This window comes from Podarcis liolepis (assembly GCF_965112155.1).
Source record: "Podarcis liolepis genome assembly, chromosome: 2".
Classification (NCBI taxonomy): domain Eukaryota; kingdom Metazoa; phylum Chordata; class Lepidosauria; order Squamata; family Lacertidae; genus Podarcis; species Podarcis liolepis.
In genome coordinates, this window is record NC_139555.1 from 62187493 (window position 1) to 62206283 (window position 18791).

At 43.8% G+C, this 18791-nt stretch overlaps 1 protein-coding gene across 5 annotated transcripts in view; it reads right to left on the bottom strand.

The window, feature by feature from the left end:
* FLT4 (fms related receptor tyrosine kinase 4) overlaps positions 1 to 18791 on the bottom strand; it is a 96166-nt gene that overhangs the window by 35133 nt on the left and 42242 nt on the right. For all 5 annotated transcript variants that reach the window (XM_083487950.1, XM_083487951.1, XM_083487954.1 and 2 more), the window contains exons 4-11: positions 17606 to 17718; positions 16126 to 16288; positions 14752 to 14891; positions 12692 to 12863; positions 11644 to 11761; positions 10030 to 10184; positions 7319 to 7481; positions 1051 to 1192 (exon numbers count right to left, since the gene is read on the bottom strand). In XM_083487950.1, coding sequence (XP_083344076.1) covers positions 1051 to 1192; positions 7319 to 7481; positions 10030 to 10184; positions 11644 to 11761; positions 12692 to 12863; positions 14752 to 14891; positions 16126 to 16288; positions 17606 to 17718 — 1166 coding nt within the window. The remainder of the gene's footprint in view (positions 1 to 1050; positions 1193 to 7318; positions 7482 to 10029; positions 10185 to 11643; positions 11762 to 12691; positions 12864 to 14751; positions 14892 to 16125; positions 16289 to 17605; positions 17719 to 18791) is intronic.

Genomic DNA, 18791 nt, shown 5'->3' on the forward strand with positions numbered 1-18791 from the left:
TTATGGAATGGAGTTGGGAATGAATAGTGTAGGGCATCTTCTGTGGTGGCACCCCAGCTATAGAATGTCTTTTGTCTTTTTGGCACTAACTCAAAATTCATGTATTTCCTTAGCCATTTATAGGATGTCAGCAGTGAATTTATTTTGAAGAATGAAGATTGCTGTTATTTACTATATCACTAACACCAAATAAACATGGTTCCTGCTTGTTTTTATGGTAGTTTGCAATTTGATGTATTTATGTTCAGTATTTAAGTTCAGGTTAGAAATATTTTATATAAACATATACATATATATTCATTGCATTAGAATATTCCACTGCACTCTGCCTTCCATTCAGCTTGCTCATAGATGATCTCATTCCTCTATGAAGAAAGCCATGCTCTGACTCACAGTGGACAATACCTTCTAATTTAATGTTCACCTTTTAAATCACTCTATTGAATAAGCATACATTCAGTACTGAATTCACTGAAAGCAATGCAAATTTAGATCAATATTATCATTGTCTCTAGTATTCCTTCCTTTGCACACTCATACAACGTTTGTCCCCAAATTTGCCAGTGCCATTCACATAAATCTGGTGCATTCTTAACCTTTGAGTAATGTCAGCTATATTAGGAGTACATGACAGCTATGGAAGTTTCACACTCTGCAGCCTTCATTTCTTCAGAGTCCTTCCCCCCCCTGCCCCCGGATTGTGAACTATTTTTTATTTCATGTGAATGTCTTCAGAAATGTCAGTCTTCACATTTTATACCTCATTTTTCTCTCTACTATCATAATTGGTAGTAAGGATCTTAATGGGTTATCCAAAACTGGCTTTGGTTTTTCATACAAACGTATAGATAAGACAAAAACTGATTACTAAATGCGTAATCATTTAGCTGCATAACTAACTGGCCACATGATGGAAGTCAACTCACAGTTTGGCTTCATGTTGCAAAATCAGCTAAAACAGTTTGGCCTGAGAAGGCTCCGTCTCATGAGCTCGAGGTGCTTCTACCTCTTTCCAACGCAGAAAGGACAAAGAGAAACATGTGGCCTCACCTTGTTCCTTCCTTCCACAAACTCTGTCCAGGTGTCAATGCTTTCAATGGCATTCACAGCATCCAGCTGCGACACATCCTTCCAGTCCTTACACTCGGGCATCCGGTCTCGCTGATGGCGCCGGACAGTCCTCCTCCTGCTCCTATTTATCCAGAAGCCATGAAAGAAGAAGAGACAGAGAGAAACAGGAGATTTGGTTAGCCAATAAAAGAAGTAATTGGGAAGATTACAGGGCATTAACATACAATGCTGCCTATAATATAATTAGGAGGAGAGGGGAAATGGCTAAGGGGGAGCACGAGATGGCCTTATAAAACTTTGCATGGTACAGAGAAAACGGATAAAGAGAAAATGTTCTCCCTCTCCCACAGTATGAGAAATCAAGGATCGCCAGTGATAGCAAGAGAGTCAGAAGAGATGGAATATTATAAGCACTTCTCTTCATGTAGTAAACAATGCGCTCCATTTCATGTGGTGATAGCCACTAGCTTAGATTGCTTTAAAAAGGGGTAAAAAATGCAAGGATATTTCATATACCCACAACTATCAGATTGTTATATGGAGCCAGCAGCAGTTGGTGGGGTGGTAAGGTGCAGAAAACTCAAGGTGGTGCAGGCAGGGTGATGGTGTGGCAAGAGCACTGGACTGGCTCCTTTGCCATGCCTGCACAGTTAAACTCCCTGAACCTTGCCCTTCCCTCTGCCTGGAACCCTGACCATATGGGGTGCCAGTGTCTGGGGAGCAAAAGCAGGAGAAGAATATAGCCTTCATGCCATGCTGTGTGGATGCGCGTGTTAAATATATGGTGTGCACACAACCTGAAAGAGTTTTTAATGTGGGAGGTCAGGGGATTGATATGCATCTAAGGGACGTTGACTGAGAGTTAAGAGAGAGTATGCTACAGGGTGTGGGATCCTGCAACATGTGTCAGAAGGTCTCTGCTGGAAAGTTGGGTTCAAATGTAATGCAATGTGGGTACCTGGATAAAGTGTCTGCACTGCTGTGTATGCAGTAGACCAAGTATGGACAACTGGTGGCCCAAAACATTTCTGAGAGTGTTGGACAGTTCTGGCGCCCAAATTCATCTGGCAGATAGTGTGCTCCTCCGCCCAAACAACATGCCTTCATTAGAGAAGATGAGGGGACAGATGTTTAGCACACTTAGTGTACCATAACAAGAGTGAGAATCTGTTTAAACAACAGGAAATCATGATGCATCCTCTGAAGCTGGGATAAGCATAAAGATTGTGGCCTTGGGAGACAGTGCTAATAATTCAACAACTCCTCTCCTTCCTGACAAGGCCACAAAGCATTCTGATGGGACTGGAAATGCCCTTGTTTCCTCAGACAGTCAAACAGTACATTTACGGCATCAGTATTTTTATAGATGCCCCACTTCCTCCTGGGTCAATAATGCTTCCCTGTCAAATTCCTGTCTATCTTAGAGGCCTCTTTCTATCTTTCTTTCTCAATAATAATAGACCTTTGCTGTAAAATGTCCTGCCAGCAGAACCCAAAGGAACAGGAGGCAGCTTGTCTCCTGCACAATAACCATTCAGACAGAGACAGAGGTCATATAAATTGTCCTTGTTTCTAAGGGCAGTTCCACAACTACATTCACCACATCCGGAGCCTGTCACACCTGGTCAAACAGGGCCTCCATGAGGAAAAGAACCTCTAGCACTACTGCCTCTTCCAAACTGGTGCATACCGAATGCCACTGCAAATCACCATAAGCTTCTCCAGTCAACCAGCAAGAGAAAAAGGAAAATTATGGGGCACTCACAAGGGATGCAGGTGGCGCTGTGGTCTAAACCACAGAGCCTAGGGCTTGCTGATTGGAAGGTCGGCGGTTCAAATCCCCGTGACGGGGTGAGCACCTGTTGCTCAGTCCCAGCTCCTGCCAACCTAGCAGTTCAAAAGCGTGTCAAAGTGCAAGTAGATAAATAGGTACCGCTCCAGTGGGAAGGTAAATGGCGTTTCCATGTGCTGCTCTGGCCACATGACCCAGAAAAACTGTCTGTGGACAAACGTTGGCTCCCTTGGCCAGTAAAGCGAGATGAGCGCCGCAACCCCAGAGTCGTTCGCAACTGGACTTAACTGTCAGGGGTCCTTTACCCTTTTAGCAGCCTCCACAGCTCTTTGAGCTACATTGCTTGGGACAGGGAAAATAAGCACCCTGCTTATCACCCAGTTGAAGCACAGATACTAAACAGTCTGGGAGAAAACAAGCAGTTCAAGCCTTTCTTAGCAAGCTGCCCAAGTTTCCTTGGAGACAAGCCTACTTCACATTCTCAGAACCGTTGCACTAAGGGATTTGTTTTGGAGTTAAAATGCTGAAGGCCAGTAAAATTCTCATTTATTAAATGGCTCCTGCCCTATGTTTCAATTCTGTGTTAATGTTTCCAAAAACTGTTTCCCTCCACACAGTGGAAACAAAGTGAACCACTTTGTTTTGTATTCTTGTTCTCTCTTTCTCTCACACATTCTTCTTCTCCCAATCTAATGGGCTCTTTTTATCTCTCTGCTTCTTGATGTAGTCACAGGCATCTTGGAGTCCAAAACCTTTTATGAGTCTTCCTATCACTATGTATTACAACAGCTCCATACATTCTGCCTTATGACTTTAACTTGCTTGTATCTGCTACTTCTACATTCACTCAGCTTTTACTAAAGCTTCGTTGTCACTTTGACTCAAATATGATCTTGGGGTCACACAGAGGTGTAGTGTGTGGGGAGCATGGCCCTGGGCACAGTTTTGAGAGGGGCATGACTAGGCGCCCCTCCCAGACTCCCTCACTGGGCCTGGTTCCGGCTCCTGGGCCAGGTCTGACCTGGGAGGCGGAGAGAAGGAGGATAGTCACAGCAGCAGTGTTGCTGCCCCTCTCCTTGGCTGGGCAGTGCTGTGTGAGGGTGCCGCCAAGGCAGCATTCTCGTGCCTGGCTGGGCACAGCAGGCTCCCACCACCCCTGCCCCCTTAGGGCATGCCCTATGCACCCAATTTAGGTGGCAGGAGCGTACGTTCCACTGCTGGGGTAACATACTGTTCAGTCACTTTTGCAGGCTTTCACAGATTTGCTATTTCAAGCTTCTGCCAAGGTCTTTGTGAATTTACTGAAGTAACATAAGTTCTTTGTGTGGGATAACCAGCCTCATATAACCAACTTGCTTAAGTCTAATTAACACATGAAGGGGTTAATACCACAGAGTAAGCTGTTTTGCCAGGCTTAGTTATGCCCACTTCCCCTCACCTTGGGAGGAACTAGGTAATCAAGCCTATTGTTTCTTCCTAGTCTGTGGGAGAAGCTCAGCATGTGAAGAGGCTAAGCTGGTTGCTCCAGCTTAGCCACATGGCTCTAACAAGCCACTCTTGAGTTCCTATACCAATAATTTGGGAACTTTCACTACTGTAACTAATCCAGGTTTTACTGCCTGTGCAACTTTTTCTGTACTTGGCCCAAACCTGGATTTTGGCATCTAGGGAATTCTTTATACAGTCTACCCATTTTTTCATTGCACCAACACTTTGGGGTCCAAACATATTCTTATCTAGTTTTATTTTCAACAACCACTGGATCATCTCACTCTGCATTCTGGCTATTAAAAAAAACCCCTTTATTTATTAGCACTACTAGAACCTTCTGAGGTGCATGAATTATACAGCGGTACTCATATAGATTTGTTTTTATGAGATATTGTTCTGGTAAGCAACAAGGGCATTGAAACACATCTTTGTAAAACTTTGTATCAGACTCCCATCGATCTTTCTAAGTCTGTTTCTGTTAAATAGAGTATTAAACGCCTTAGATGCCACTTCCTACCTAGACATTTTCTGGCAGCTACATAAATTTTCTGCAGGAAAAACCCACACACATTGAAAACCTCACAACTCTGCCATTGTAATAATTTCTGCCTCCATTGTCCCTGCAGACAAGCAGCAGGCAAGTTTTGAGTTCTGCCACTAGCATGCTCAGAAACAAATCTCTTGAAGAGGGTAACAAATCTCTACAGCTTCCTAAGATGGTGCAAACTGCACCAGGCAAAGCAGCATTTGGTTTGATAGATGTCTGTGAAGACTGAAGAGCCACTTATTTATAGGCGATTCTTCATGTTAGACCACTGCATTTCTTGTTCTTTTTCTGTCAAATGGCTGAGTTGAGTCCACTTTACAAATTGCCTTTTCATGCAGCTGCTGGCCTGTTCATGTTTGTGAATGATTGCTTCTTAGCTGCACTTTAAACTGGGCCTAGATCCTAACCAGTTTTCAGACACCAAGGGCCAAACCTGAAATTGATGCAGGAGTTTTGGGATCAGGTTCCCCAGCTTTTAAAAATATTTAAAAGTAGCCACAGGGTCCCTCATTCAGATTGTCACTGGCATGTTGTGGGGGAATTATTTGTTTTGCTTTTTAACACCCCTATGCCTGCATTACATTTCCCTGTTTTAAATCAACTCTGAGGGCAAAAATGTTCATCTACCCATACTGTATTGCTATGTTCTCCCTTCCCAAACACAGCAATTTCAATCCAAATATGAGCCCTCTGTAGCTGCTTGTCTTTCTTTTTGAATCTCCCATGGCATGCCTAGTTTTTGAATCTCCCATGGCATGCCTAGTTTGGACCTAAGCCAATAGTTCAGTCCTCAGTGGCCAGAGAAATCAAAGAAAAAGCACTAGCAGGATAATTCTATGCAGGAGTAATCAGCAACATTTTTACATATTCAACACCAGATGAAAAACCTTTCTAAACCCCTGCTCTTAACCCTGCTCCTTTGTGTTGCTCCATGAGAAATCTAAAATGCAGCCCATGGCACAATTAGTTGCTAGAGAAGCATGGAATCTCTTTTCCAGTAGTGAGGTTTCATGCCACTCCAGTCATACCCATAAGGAGGGAGCATTTTGTGGGCCAAATGAATAGTCCCCTCTCTTGGGACTAGAAGATGCAGGCAGGAGGGTAAACCTCATTGTCTACTCCACTCATATGAATAAAAAACTGATGCTCTTGCACAAGGACCACCATTTATACTTTTACCTACAGATGTTGGACAACACTACCTCTCTGAGATCAAGGTGATAAAACCAGCTTATTATGACATTTGAATTAGGTCTTAGTCATAGGTTTTAAAGTGAAGGAACAGTATGCATTTAGCTCCTGGCCAACATTATGGCATTTCCTTCAAATGGACAGGTACTCACACCACTCTCCATTCCACTACAAATGTTCTCCAAAAGGCAGTGTGGAGAAATATTGTCCTGTTAAGTGCAAGAAGCCACTGCACACAAATGGCTTCATTTCTGTTACTGTAAGTTGTTTTAATCCATTTTTAACATTGTGTTTTAATTGTTGTAGCCTGTCCTGGCACCTTAAAGTGAAGGGCAGGCAAGTAACAACAGCAACAGTAGCAGCAGCAACAGCAACAGTTAGCAACACCAACACGGAGGCTACCCATTTTGGTTTGGGTCCAAATCCAAATTTGCAAGGAACAAATAGGAAAACAAAAAACAGTTTCATTTTTAATGGACTCGCATTAAAATTCAAGGCTTAGTGGATAAAGCCTGCCAAATTACAGAGAAATAGTTCCATTAGTTTTTGTACTAGGCACCTTTAAAAACAAAAACAGAATTGTTCACAATTCTTTTACCTTTTGGCAGAAGTGTATGAAATTTGCTCTCTTGTTTGCCTTTTCTGGGAGGATGCACTCTGGCACTTTTTATCTAGCCATAGTGGTTTTCCTGCAACGGCAGGCTTTTCCATTTTAGGATGGTCAAAAAAGAAATCACTTAAGCTCCCCTCTTATTTTGTATGCAATCTGTATGCAAATAGCATACACCAGACAGCCCCCTCTTTGTAAGAAACCTGCCAAAATACAAAATGTTTTTTTGTGCTGGGTGCTTTTTGAGGATGGGGAGAACTAAAAGGGATTTGCTTCTCTCCCTCTGGTTTTGTGGGCAACTATTTTATTATGAAAATGGCATACTTTCCTAGCGACACCTCTACAACATAACCAGCAACATTTTAAATATCCAAATATCTGAAGTGCCCCAAATCCCCCTTTGGTTTGGGGCATACTGAAGAGATACTACTTTAGCTCAGAGACGCCTGAAATCTGTCCAAAGCAGCCCGCTTTGGCATTCATCCGATGCACATCCCTAGTGACCCTCTTGCGGTGACCATCTCATATGCATTTGCATGAAGAAGCATGCCAAGGTCTTCCTCCCTTGCTGCAGCATTAAGAACACGGCAAAGATCAAAGGAGGCCAGTCACTTACAGATTGTGACGGGAGAACATTGGGCAGGGTGTCCAAGGCCTCCACTGCCACTGGATCTTCTCTGGTGCTGGGATGCCATACACAGTGCAGGTGAGCACCTGTCGGCTTTTACGGGAATAGATGTTGGGTGAAGTTGCTTCTTTCTCATGGATTTGTGGAGGAACTGAAATAAGAAGAACGTTGATGTATCAGCTTTGTAGATAATAACTGTTCTGGGATGGTTGCCTCTGCTGCTCTCTCTGCCAATCCTCTAATCACCCACACTATCTCCCTCAATTGTCTCCCTCCCCTCCCAACCTCGCGTTGCTGCTGCTGTGTAGTAGTTGTTATACTCCTTCCTCTCCCTTAGAATTGCTCTAGGTCCCAGCAGCACTGATGTCACTGCAGCTTACCTGGGCAGGGCTGGAATGGGGCAGCAATGTCAGGGTGGGAATCACCTGATTGGCTCAGCTGGTGCTCCTGTGCAGCCTCAACCTCACCAGTGCCGTGTTCTGTCCAAAAATGCCTCACCCAGTGGAGTGGAGCTGCAACACTAGCTTCCCAGCAGCAAGGTTGTTGCTGCTTACCAGGTGAGAGTGGGGAAGGGGTGGGGAGGTTCCATACAGGTAAGGTGCAATGTAAGTGATGCTGGCATTGTGAGAGTGGATCTGTGGCTCCACCCCACAGGCCAATGTTGGTGCTGCCTTCTATTAAGCAGGATAGCACTATGAAGGCAGTGTACATTGGTCTTTCCCTGCCCCTGTTGGAAGTCATTGTTTTGAGGAATAGAATGACACATCATTGCTTGAGGGCAACTGTTACAGGACAGCAAGCAAATGCTGAACTACCAGCAGGTAATGTACAATTACCTGGCACACCTCTCATTTAAGAAATTATCTACTAAATGCAATGGATAAAATAACCTGAGCTTAAGTTATGGGTGCATTTAGAGTATGGCTGGGTGGGCGTCAGGCTTGCGAGGTCTACGGTACTTTGTTTTCTAGTACAACTTCAAGGACCACCAACCAGAACCAGGTGCAAATTAGTGGATCAGGTAGGTGGATGTAAGTTCAGAATTAAGGAACAAGGAGCCTCTGAGCACATGCTCAGTCTAGGAATGCATGAGCAGTTCCCATAACCAAGCTCACAAGTCCTTCACACAAAACACCCATTCATTGGGTGGAATTCAATACTGCACTATTATAGACTTCCAAATGTGCAAGCATTTCAGCTTGCCGAATGACCCCCTCTTCTCCCTTAATGTGCTGTTCTTGGAGTTCTCCAGCCCCCTCTGAACCAGTTCATGGTGGGTGGGAGGAGAGGTGGGGAAGTCCCATTGCACAGGCAAAAGTCCTTGTTCAGGGCTTCTGCTGACAGGGATTGTTAGGAGAATCCTGCTCCTGGTGTTCTTTTTCACTTAATTTGGTGCATGGGGGTGAGGGTGTGCAGAGTTTAAACTGTTGCTATTGTTAGACAGCTGGGAATCAGAAGCCCTTGCTGATCTACTGCCAAAGGTCTGCCATTAGATCCCAATCTACCTTCTGCCCAATCCTAATTTAAAACACTGGGAAGTTATTTTCTTCCTCTATAAACACTACAGTGATGTGACTGCCAGGTGTGTTAGGGGTGCTGGACTAGGTCCAGGAAAACTCACTTATTGCAATTCTTTCTTCTGCATTGACATCATGGAGTCAGAAGACTGCAGATCCTTTGATAGCCTGAATGAGACACCCCCCCCCCAATTTTACTCCTCATACCCCTCCCACATTTCATTCTTCTGTCTGCTGATATTGAGGCCAAATACAGGGGTCAGCAACCTTTTTCAGCCATGGGCTGGTCCACCGTCTCTCAGACCATGTGGTGGGCCGGACTATATTTTGATTTTAAAGAATGAACAAATTCCCATGCCCCACAAATAACCCAGAGATACATTTTAAATAAAAGGACACATTCTACTCAAGTAAAAACACGCTGATTCCCGGACCATCCGTGGGCTGGATTGAGAAGGCAATTGGGCCGCATCCGGCCCCCAGGCCTTAGGTTGCCTACCCCTGGCCAAATACAATGTGCCCCAGACTGGTGGTGCTGAATCCCTACAAAGCAGAGAAGGGCAGGGAGGGGGGATTTAATGTGCAGGATGGGGGGGGGAGTGAAATTGTTTTTCCCACCTACAAATTATCTTTTAGCTTTGGCAATGGTAACAAAGCCCCAATGAAAGAGAACTTTGTTTAGAATGCAGTGTCAGTGGGGGTGGGAACATGGGGGTGGGAGAAGATTTCAGTTTCTCCCACCTGCCTGCACTAAACCTTTTTATATAGGGACTTTGATGACAATCAAATCCTGATACATGGATCTGCTGCCATTATGTGCAGTTGGAAACGGTATTTGAACAGAGGGTCCCCCCATTCCAAACCTGACACTCTTTCCTTGCCCTACTCATCATATTATATTTTTTATTTTAAAAAATTGACCCAGTGACATTCATTTTATAACTTTCTGATCTGAAAGGACAGAGAAGTCTCAGCTCCCCTCCCATTGTGAGTAGGATGCACATGGGGCCAATTTGGACTGGGGCCGGGGGGGGAGGGGCAAAGGACTATGGCCTTCATCCTCTATAGCACGGACTTGCTAAAATAAACAACCACACAAGGCCAAATGACATCAGGCACAAACATCTGTCGAACTGCAAAGGGTTTCAGGACATTCCTCTCCCATTAGTCCAACCTCCTTACCATTGACCACCAGCTGGAGACTAATGCTCTTCTCCAGTCCAGCCGGCCCGTTCTTCAGAACCAACGTGTAGGAGCCAGAGTTCTGCTCGGCCACATCCTTGATCTGCAGGGAATATTGAGACTGCCTGTTGGAAATTAACCTTCCATCCTTAAACCTGGGCAGAAGAAGAGAGAGAAAGAGAGAGGTGTATGTGTGTGTGGATTAGCACGTTCCTCCCAAAAGGCAGCCACAGGGCTTCAGTCCATGGCAGGAGGCACTTCCTCAAAGGGAGACCTCTCACGAATTTCTCCCCTTCCAGGAAAAGCTTGCTGCATTTTCTGGCCAAAGGGAAAACACTGACAACCACCTAATGCAAAATTCAGATGTATAAAATGCAGGGGAAATTAGGTTTGCAATGTGATGTCAAATTACTTAATTTGCATTTCTCAAAACAATACAAGATCCCAAAACACAGCTTTCCCTCAAAATCCACACTTCTCTAAATTTTGCAATGCATTATCAAACCAAAGAATGTTTTTTTAAAAATGTATATGCAAGGGTAAATATGTGCATTTAAAAATACATACGTTAGTGAAGATAACATCCAAAAATGTTACAGAAAATCACTTGCAAAATCATGTTTAATAGGTAAAATTGTGTACAAAAATGTACATATGAGAAGTGGGTACTAAAATTCTGATAAATTTTCATGAGAATTTTTTTTAAAAATTGTAAACTGAAATGGAAGCATGGAGAACTGACTGTGAGATTGGAAAAAAGGGGGGGGGGAGGAGAGAAATTTAAAATGACAGGTGTGTCCAGCCCTTATGAAATGACTCTTCACTGTCTTGTGGTATCTTGCAAAAGTGCCATTTATGGCAAGTCATTGCTACACTGCTGAGCAAGGGGCTGAAGTGAAGGGCTTATACTACTTATAATTTTACACACAGCACAAGCTGATATGACAGAATGAAGAGAGTTTGTGAGAGATGGAATCCACTTCCCTAACTCCACTTTCCTTGCTATGGTGTCACCAGCTGGCTGATCAGAATGAGATCAGGATATATGTGGCACCCCCAGGGAGCTCAGCTATTATCCCCTCTGACTGGGACTGAGGTGCAAGTCTAGACCCAAACACTTGCCACCTCAGTACCAGATTCCACGACTTTCCCTTAGTCAGGAGGGCCTCAGCTTTCTGAAAGTGTTAACAGGTGTTTACATAGCCACAGGGAATGTGAGACAGCACTTGTATGTGGGTGGAGAACATTTGTGTGTTTGTGTGGCGTGCGTTTGCCAACAAAGCAAATGATGAGAAAGATTGTTTCTCCCTGCCTCTAACGTCTGCCAGAACTCTGGAGACAAGACGAGGAAGAATTTTTATGTCTCCGGTGAAAATAGCCTGCTTTGCTATACAATGTTAAAATGCTGGGTAATGAATCAAGCTTAAGGATCACAGAAGTCAAGAAGAATGGCTCCAAATCAGAACCCTCAAGCCGTGTGGGAGGGCAGTGTCACTCCTCTCACAAAATCGATTTCAGTAAGACAGGGGCCTTTCTCCTCCTCTTTTTCCCTTCTCTACAAAGGTCAGCCCTGAAGCCTGCTAAGCCCATATGCAAAGAGGGGGAGTGCATTACCACTGGAACTCAGGCTGGGGGTAGGCAACCACTTTCACCGGCAGCTTCGCCATTTCATCTCCTGCTGTTGCTTCAATCACTGGACCCTTCCTCCACTCCACATTGATGAAGGGTTTCTCTGTGAAAACCAGACAGATAAGAGAGAAGAAAGCAGGGTGAAAGCTGTGAGAGGAACATGCTGGAGCTACAGCAGAGATTAGATAGCATTAATCCATACACATAGTAGAAGTATGCACTGCTTGGAAATAAACATCACGTATGCACAGATGCCCATTAGATACTGAATCTGTGTATCCATGCATTTGTGCAGACATGAGAACAGTTGTTCACACTGATTCACAGTTTGCTTCGTGAAGGTACAGGGACCTGTCTTTCTGAAACGTTGAGAATGCTACCATGCCTTATCCTGCAAATAACCTTGCATTGGATGGAGATTTTAACTAACACTTACCACTACTTTTGCCAGAACTTTTCAGCTCAAGTAAAAGTTTTCTTTGTATGGGTGGTGGTTAGTTTATAGTTACTACCTATAGAATGACATAGGCATAGGGAGGGCAAGTGGACAGTTTCAGCTGCTATAAAAACGGCAGTCCTTAGAGAGAGAGAAAGGGAACATCTGTTCTGACATCTCAGTAATAATATGGAGTTTGGTATCAGTACTGGTTACCACCATGACTTAACTCAGAATCATGTCATCTTACTCCTGGGAACATATCCTTTGCTGTTGTCTAGCAGGAGCATTGGATCTTTGCTCTGCCATGCCATAATCCTAGAGAACATGGTGTGTCACATAATAATCTCTCTCTTTCTTACACACTTACACACACACTTACACACACACACACACACACACACACGTGTTTTCATATGGCAGGGAACAGAGGACAAAAGGTCAGTCTTCACAGGAAGTTCTCCACTGCTTCCTTTATCTTATCTGATCTTCTCCACTGTTTCACAAAGACATCAGCTGCCTTTAAACTGTTTGCCACCATGCTAACACACCAGAAGCACCTACAAGGTTTTCTTATCCTGAGTTAATGGTTTTTACCATGTACGATGACATCTATGCTCTCCTTCAAGTCTTGCTCCCCATTGCTAGCCTTGCATGTATATTTTCCCAGGTCTTGTAGGCTCACATTTTGGATGATCAAGATGCTGGAAAGTTCAGTGTGTGTCTGTTGGGAGCGCCTCTCAGGCAGTTCTGTGACCTTCCGGTTCATCTGCCAGAAGAAGGCAACAGAAGGAAACGAATAAACATATAAGATATGAGTAAATATAAAGCTTGGAGGACGCCCTCCCCACCGCAGCAGGATTCCCCAACCTGGTGCCCTCCTGGTACTTTGGACTAATTACATCAACCCCAGCTGGAAGACAAACAGTCAGGGATGTTGGAAATTGTAGTCAAACAATACCCAGAGGGCACCATGTTGGAGAAGGCTGATTTAAAAGGGGAATGACAGAGTAGTCAAAAGCCTAATCCCAGCTGGTAAAGTAAACTTGTATCTGGGCTAAACCACATCAGCTTGCAGGCGGAGCTCAGATGACTGGATGTTCCTTCATACAAGAGAATTCTTTGTGTATAGGAAAACCACCATTTCAAGGAGAGTTTTAGGCTAAAAAGTTTTCCCCTGACATGTTAGCTTGCTGTGTGGAGGGATATTTTGTGCATGCATAGAAGAACTTCCAGACATATGAGGTGTTGCACAACTGTGTGGATGTGAAGTGCGAACACCTCTGCAAACACATATGGTGACTGGGGGCAGCCACCGAGACCACATAACAACGGTCTTGAAAGACCTACATTGGCTCCCAGTACATTTCCAAGCACAATTCAAAGTGTTGGTGTTGACCTTTAAAGCCCTAAACGGCCTCGGCCCAGTCGACCTGAAGGAGCGTCTCCACCCCCATCATTCTGCCCGGACACTGAGGTCCAGCGCCGAGGGCCTTCTGGCGGTTCCCTCATTGCGAGAAGCAAAGCTACAGGGAACCAGGCAGAGGGCCTTCTTGGTAGTGGTGCCTGCCCTGTGGAGAACACCCTCCCATCAGATGTCAAAGAGATAAACAACTACCTGACATTCAGAAGACATCTGAAGACAGACTTGTTTAGGGAGGTTTTTAATGTGTGACATTATTTTTGGTCTTTGTTGGAAGCTGCCCAGAGTGGCTGGGGAAATCCAGCCAGATGGGCGGGGTACAAATAAATAATAATAATAATAATAATAATAATAATTATAATTATTATTATTATTATTATTATTATTATTATTATTCCCAGATAAGGAGTCAAGAAGAAAAAGGAGCGATGAAGACGAGCATAGGCAAGTCTATAGGGTGGGTCAATATGGGAGCAAAGACTCTCACTGTGACTTGGAGAAGGCAAGTCTCTTTTTTCTATCACCCTAGCTTGCTTCCCCAAAGAAACTCCTGCACGGGAGCCTCTCTCTACATCTTCCTTGGTAAACCTTTGATTTCATTTAGCCTGCTCAGCAAAATGTCCCAGAAATGTTGGGGATGGAGCCTACAGGGGCAGCGACCTTTGGGGCAGGGCTGGCATACACGTCTTTCTCTACACCCATTCTATTAAACATATGAATAGGGTTGTGGTGACACAGAAAGCTGCCTTTCACCGAGTTAGAACCATTGCTTCCTCCAGCTCAGTACTGTCTACAGTGACGGACAGCATCTCTCTAGGGTTTCAGGCAGGGGGCAATTCACAGCCCTACCTAGAGATGCCATGGATCTTCTGCACGCACAGCAGATGCTGTGCCAGAGAGCTGCAGCCCATCCCAGCAGTGATGGAGGGTCAGATATATTGTGAATGCAAACATGCCCCAAACTGGATTGAATTGGCATGTACTCGGGAAGGCATTGCTATTTCATTTTTTCTCTGCAGGGAGTAAATTTAGGGGGAAAGGAAGGCTGCAAGTAACAAGGCAGAGAGTACAAGGAACATCAGTTGTGACTATACAAGCGTAATTAGGTTTGTCAAGTATGCATGAATTGGGGTGTGTGTGTGTTCCGCTTCCACTCCATGGATCCAAAATTAAAAGTAGTGCACACAAACCACCCATAGAAGCCAAAACTGAATAAGATAATGTCAACTCCTACCTGTTTCGCAGGGTAATCCCACTGGAAATCAACTCCCGAATTAAACTCAGCCCATACTGTACAGTTGAGATATAGTTTTTCTCCCACTAGAAGTTCCATGGCCTTCCTTGGAAACAACTGGATGTCATAAAGTTCGTTCCCTGGTGTAAAAGTAAGGCAACTACTTAAACAAATACAGTTTTTCCTTGGGGGGGGGGGAACGGAACTCTTGCTACAAAATTGTAACAAATTTATAAAAAAATAAAATCAAACTACTCAACACAGACTCATTGGTCTAAGATGCCCCCCCATATATTTGCTTAATTCTGTAGCCATTTGTCTGTGTTATCAAACTACTGTGGTTCTGGATGGTCAAACCCCCTACCTTAAACTTTGTTGATCACTTCCTTATTCAACTGTCAATTGACATCCTACAGAATATAGCAAGATATATGCAGGGAATAGGAATGAGGGTGTGCCATATCAAAAAGTGCATTTTGAACAAGGAATATGTGCCCATTTGAAGGGGTAACAATGACTGCCATTGTAGATAGAACAGATAGAATGTGAGGGTTTATTTGCACCCAGACATTGCTTATTTTGCTTCCTTATTTTTAAACTTTAATTTCATTTCACGTCATCCTATCTTATTCTGAAATGTTCTCTGATGCCACCAGCTGCCTGTTCCCATGATTGTGAATGCATGTGTGTTTTGGTTTTTAATATGTAAGATTTAGCATTTTCACAATTGTACTTAGGCACAAACGTGCATCTATCAGAATTAGGGGCAGGGCGAGGTCATGTTGGAGTGGCAGCACCTCAGACAGCTCCGCAGTGACTACTTGTTCTGATGATGCCTGAAACCCATCCAAGTCTCCTACCTTTGGCTTGGTTGCCAGCTTCTGCCCTCACTGAGATGGATGGAGAAGTTTCAAGGGACAGTCCCTGTGCCTGGAGTGATACACTACTCAGCCAATCCCTATCCACATCTAGTGGCATCTTGACCAGGCATGGAGACTAATAAGCCCTTAAGAGTAAGGGCAGTTGTGCTGCCATTGGGTCCTATGGCTCAGAGGGAACTGGAGGCGATTGTCTGGGTGATTAGGTCCAGAACCAGTGCCTGGAGCCTTCCTCACCTTCTAAATCAATCCCTCAATCATGGCTTGAAGCCATGGGCATGACAATTGAAGCTGTTTATTGATGATGTAGCAGGCAAACCAGAGGCATTTATAATACAAAACAAGCCTTCTGGTCATAGCAGGTTTCATAATCATGTTACAAAGGGACTGCAGCAAGAATTGCTGGAAGTCTCATGTGTGAATAATGGTTGTCGTACTGCCTGAGCACTTTTAGGAGGTCGATTGTCACAGTGACTGACTCTGTTCCAAAATTCACCTGCAATGTGGACAAGGAAGAAACTTGATTTGCGGGGCTTCATATCAATGAAAGTTTCACACTCAACAAACAAGGAGTCCTTGATCAGGTGAGTGGGGACCAGCATTCCTTTTTTGTTGTCCCAAAGAATGTTCTTCCCGTCTGGATATATGGGAGAGGTTGTCTAGAAACAGATAAAATATTTTTAAGAGACGTGCAGGGTGATATAATTACTGCTGCATCCTCCATTTCTTTGAAGAGCTATTCAAGACCAGTTCCAATATTTCACACCTGACGGGGTGGGGAAATCCCTCCAAACTTATAGACAGCTTTCTGTTACAGTATGTGACCCTGTGGGTTATTTTGAGGGGGGCGGTGTCTACTGACACCCCGAACATAAATCCAAATGCACTTCCAATGAAGCTTTGGTCATGAGACTATTGTGATTCTAGGAGAGGAAGAGGCAAGAAAAATGGCTGAGAGGACAGCTTGCCCAAAGAGTGAATTTACGACACTGGTGAGGTTGCATTGTGCACAGGCTGCCATTTCCCTCAGGTAATGGAAATTGGTTCTGGCCTTCCAGGACTAATGTTTCTTTTTGCATTTCATGAGAGGTGTAAATACAGCAGCAAATGAAACAGTGTGGTGGTCCTTTCCATAGTTTCCCACGACTCTTGTAGGATTTCAAGCATTGTTAAGAACTGGGAAACCCTTTAAAAGATTGCAGCTTATGCATTTTAGCAAAGGGCTGCTTCACATACTATATTTGGGTGTGCACCAGATAGGTTTTAAAACTATAAAATGTAAGCAAAGATGTATTTTCAAAAACATGCATCATACAGGTACAAACATGAGGGGCTATGATTGGATGCATCTCCCAGAAAAGTATATACTTGGTGGAACAAGGCATGTGAAATGGTTCTCACAGCCTGCAGAAAGTGGAGTACGACCCACAGAAAAGGGGAACTGCATAAATTGATGCTGGTGTGCCAGAAAATGAAGCCTTAGAGAGAACTGAATATATATATGAAACGTTTTCCTCCCCTCCCTAGGAGTTTCACTTCCTTCTCCAGATTATAATATATTATAATGCTGGAGTATCTCTTCAGAGAAGATCAATAACACTGTAGAGCGGGAATGGGTAATCTGTAATGTTGTTGGGACTGCAGTTCCCATCCTCCCCCTGACCATTCGCCATACTGGCTGGAGCTGATGAGAGTTGGAGGGCGGCAGGTTTCCCATCCCTGTTTCAGAGCAATCTGAAGGGACTCTGAAATCAACAGTGCAAGGGATTCCAAAATGGGGGAACCACAACTGTTACTGGGAAACATCCACAGGGGTTACATCCAGGGATTTCATCCAGATTTGCAAGGACAACACCTTTAGTGGGTTTCTTTCTTTTTTTCTTTCTTTCACACATACACCCCCAGGTGTTTTCTCTGTTCCCCTTCAGACTGAAATAAAGCAGATTCCTGAGTCATCCCACAGGGAGATTTCTTACCGAGAGCAAAGTGATGTTAAGGTCTGGAATAGATACCAGGCATGGGACCCAGATATTCTCCTTCTTGTAGATAAGAAGAGCCTCTGGTTTATTGATAAATGGCCGCTCATAATCTGAGAATGAAAGAAGAGCCGCAGAATTGGAGAAAACAAGGAAAATATAGTTATTTTCCCCCCTTGCTGCTTTAAAAATAAATAAATAAATTTAGCTAAAATCTGCAGGACATTGTACTGAGTCAGGTACAAATATGAGATGGGAAATGTATGAACAGGCTTATTGTGCAAATCTATACATGCTTACTCAAAAATAAGTACCTCTTAGTTCAGTGGTAGTTACTCCCAGGGAAAAGGGTATAGGATTACAACCTTAGGTTACCAGTTCATTTAACCAACAACAACAACAACAATGAAAGGGGACCCAGAAAGCAAAGGGAATAATAATAATAATAATAATAATAATAATAATAATAATAATAATAATAATAATAATTTATTATTTATACCCCGCCCATCTGGCTGGGTTTCCCTAGCCACTCTGGGCGGCTTCCAAAAGAATATTAAAATACAGTAATGCATCAAACATTAAAAGCTTCCCTAAACAGGGCTGCCTTCAGATGTCTTCTAAAAGTCTGGTAGTTGTTGTTCTCTTTGACATCTGGTGGGAGGGTGTTCCACAGGGAGGGCGCCACTACCGAGAAGGCCCTCTGCCTGGTTCCCTGGAATCATAGTAAACTTTAGGAAACTGCCTATGTTTCCATTAACTCAGGCAGCAGACCTGTGTGTAGCTATAATATGTTTAGCTGTTGTTGTTAATTTAGGTTGTCTGCTTAATTCTTATTTTGAATTCAGTGCTCTGCGCTAGTATGTTCTAGTAATCACTTCAGATGTGAGTTATAATGGACAGAGTGCTTGATTTGAAAGGGGGAGATCTGGCTTCAAACCTCTGCTCAACCGAAGTGTCTGTCACAGAATAACCTATATAGGGTTTTTGAGAGGACAGAATAGGACAGCCCCATATATACCTTTCTGAGCCCCTCAGATAAAGGACAGGATGGAAATTAGTTAAGCACAAGTCTGAATATGGATACTACTGCTGATCTTCTTTAGCATGAATAATGCCTTTTCCCAATCTTTCTAGCTTCATAACTCAGCAATTTTCATGCCCTGACTTGCAGAACAATAACATG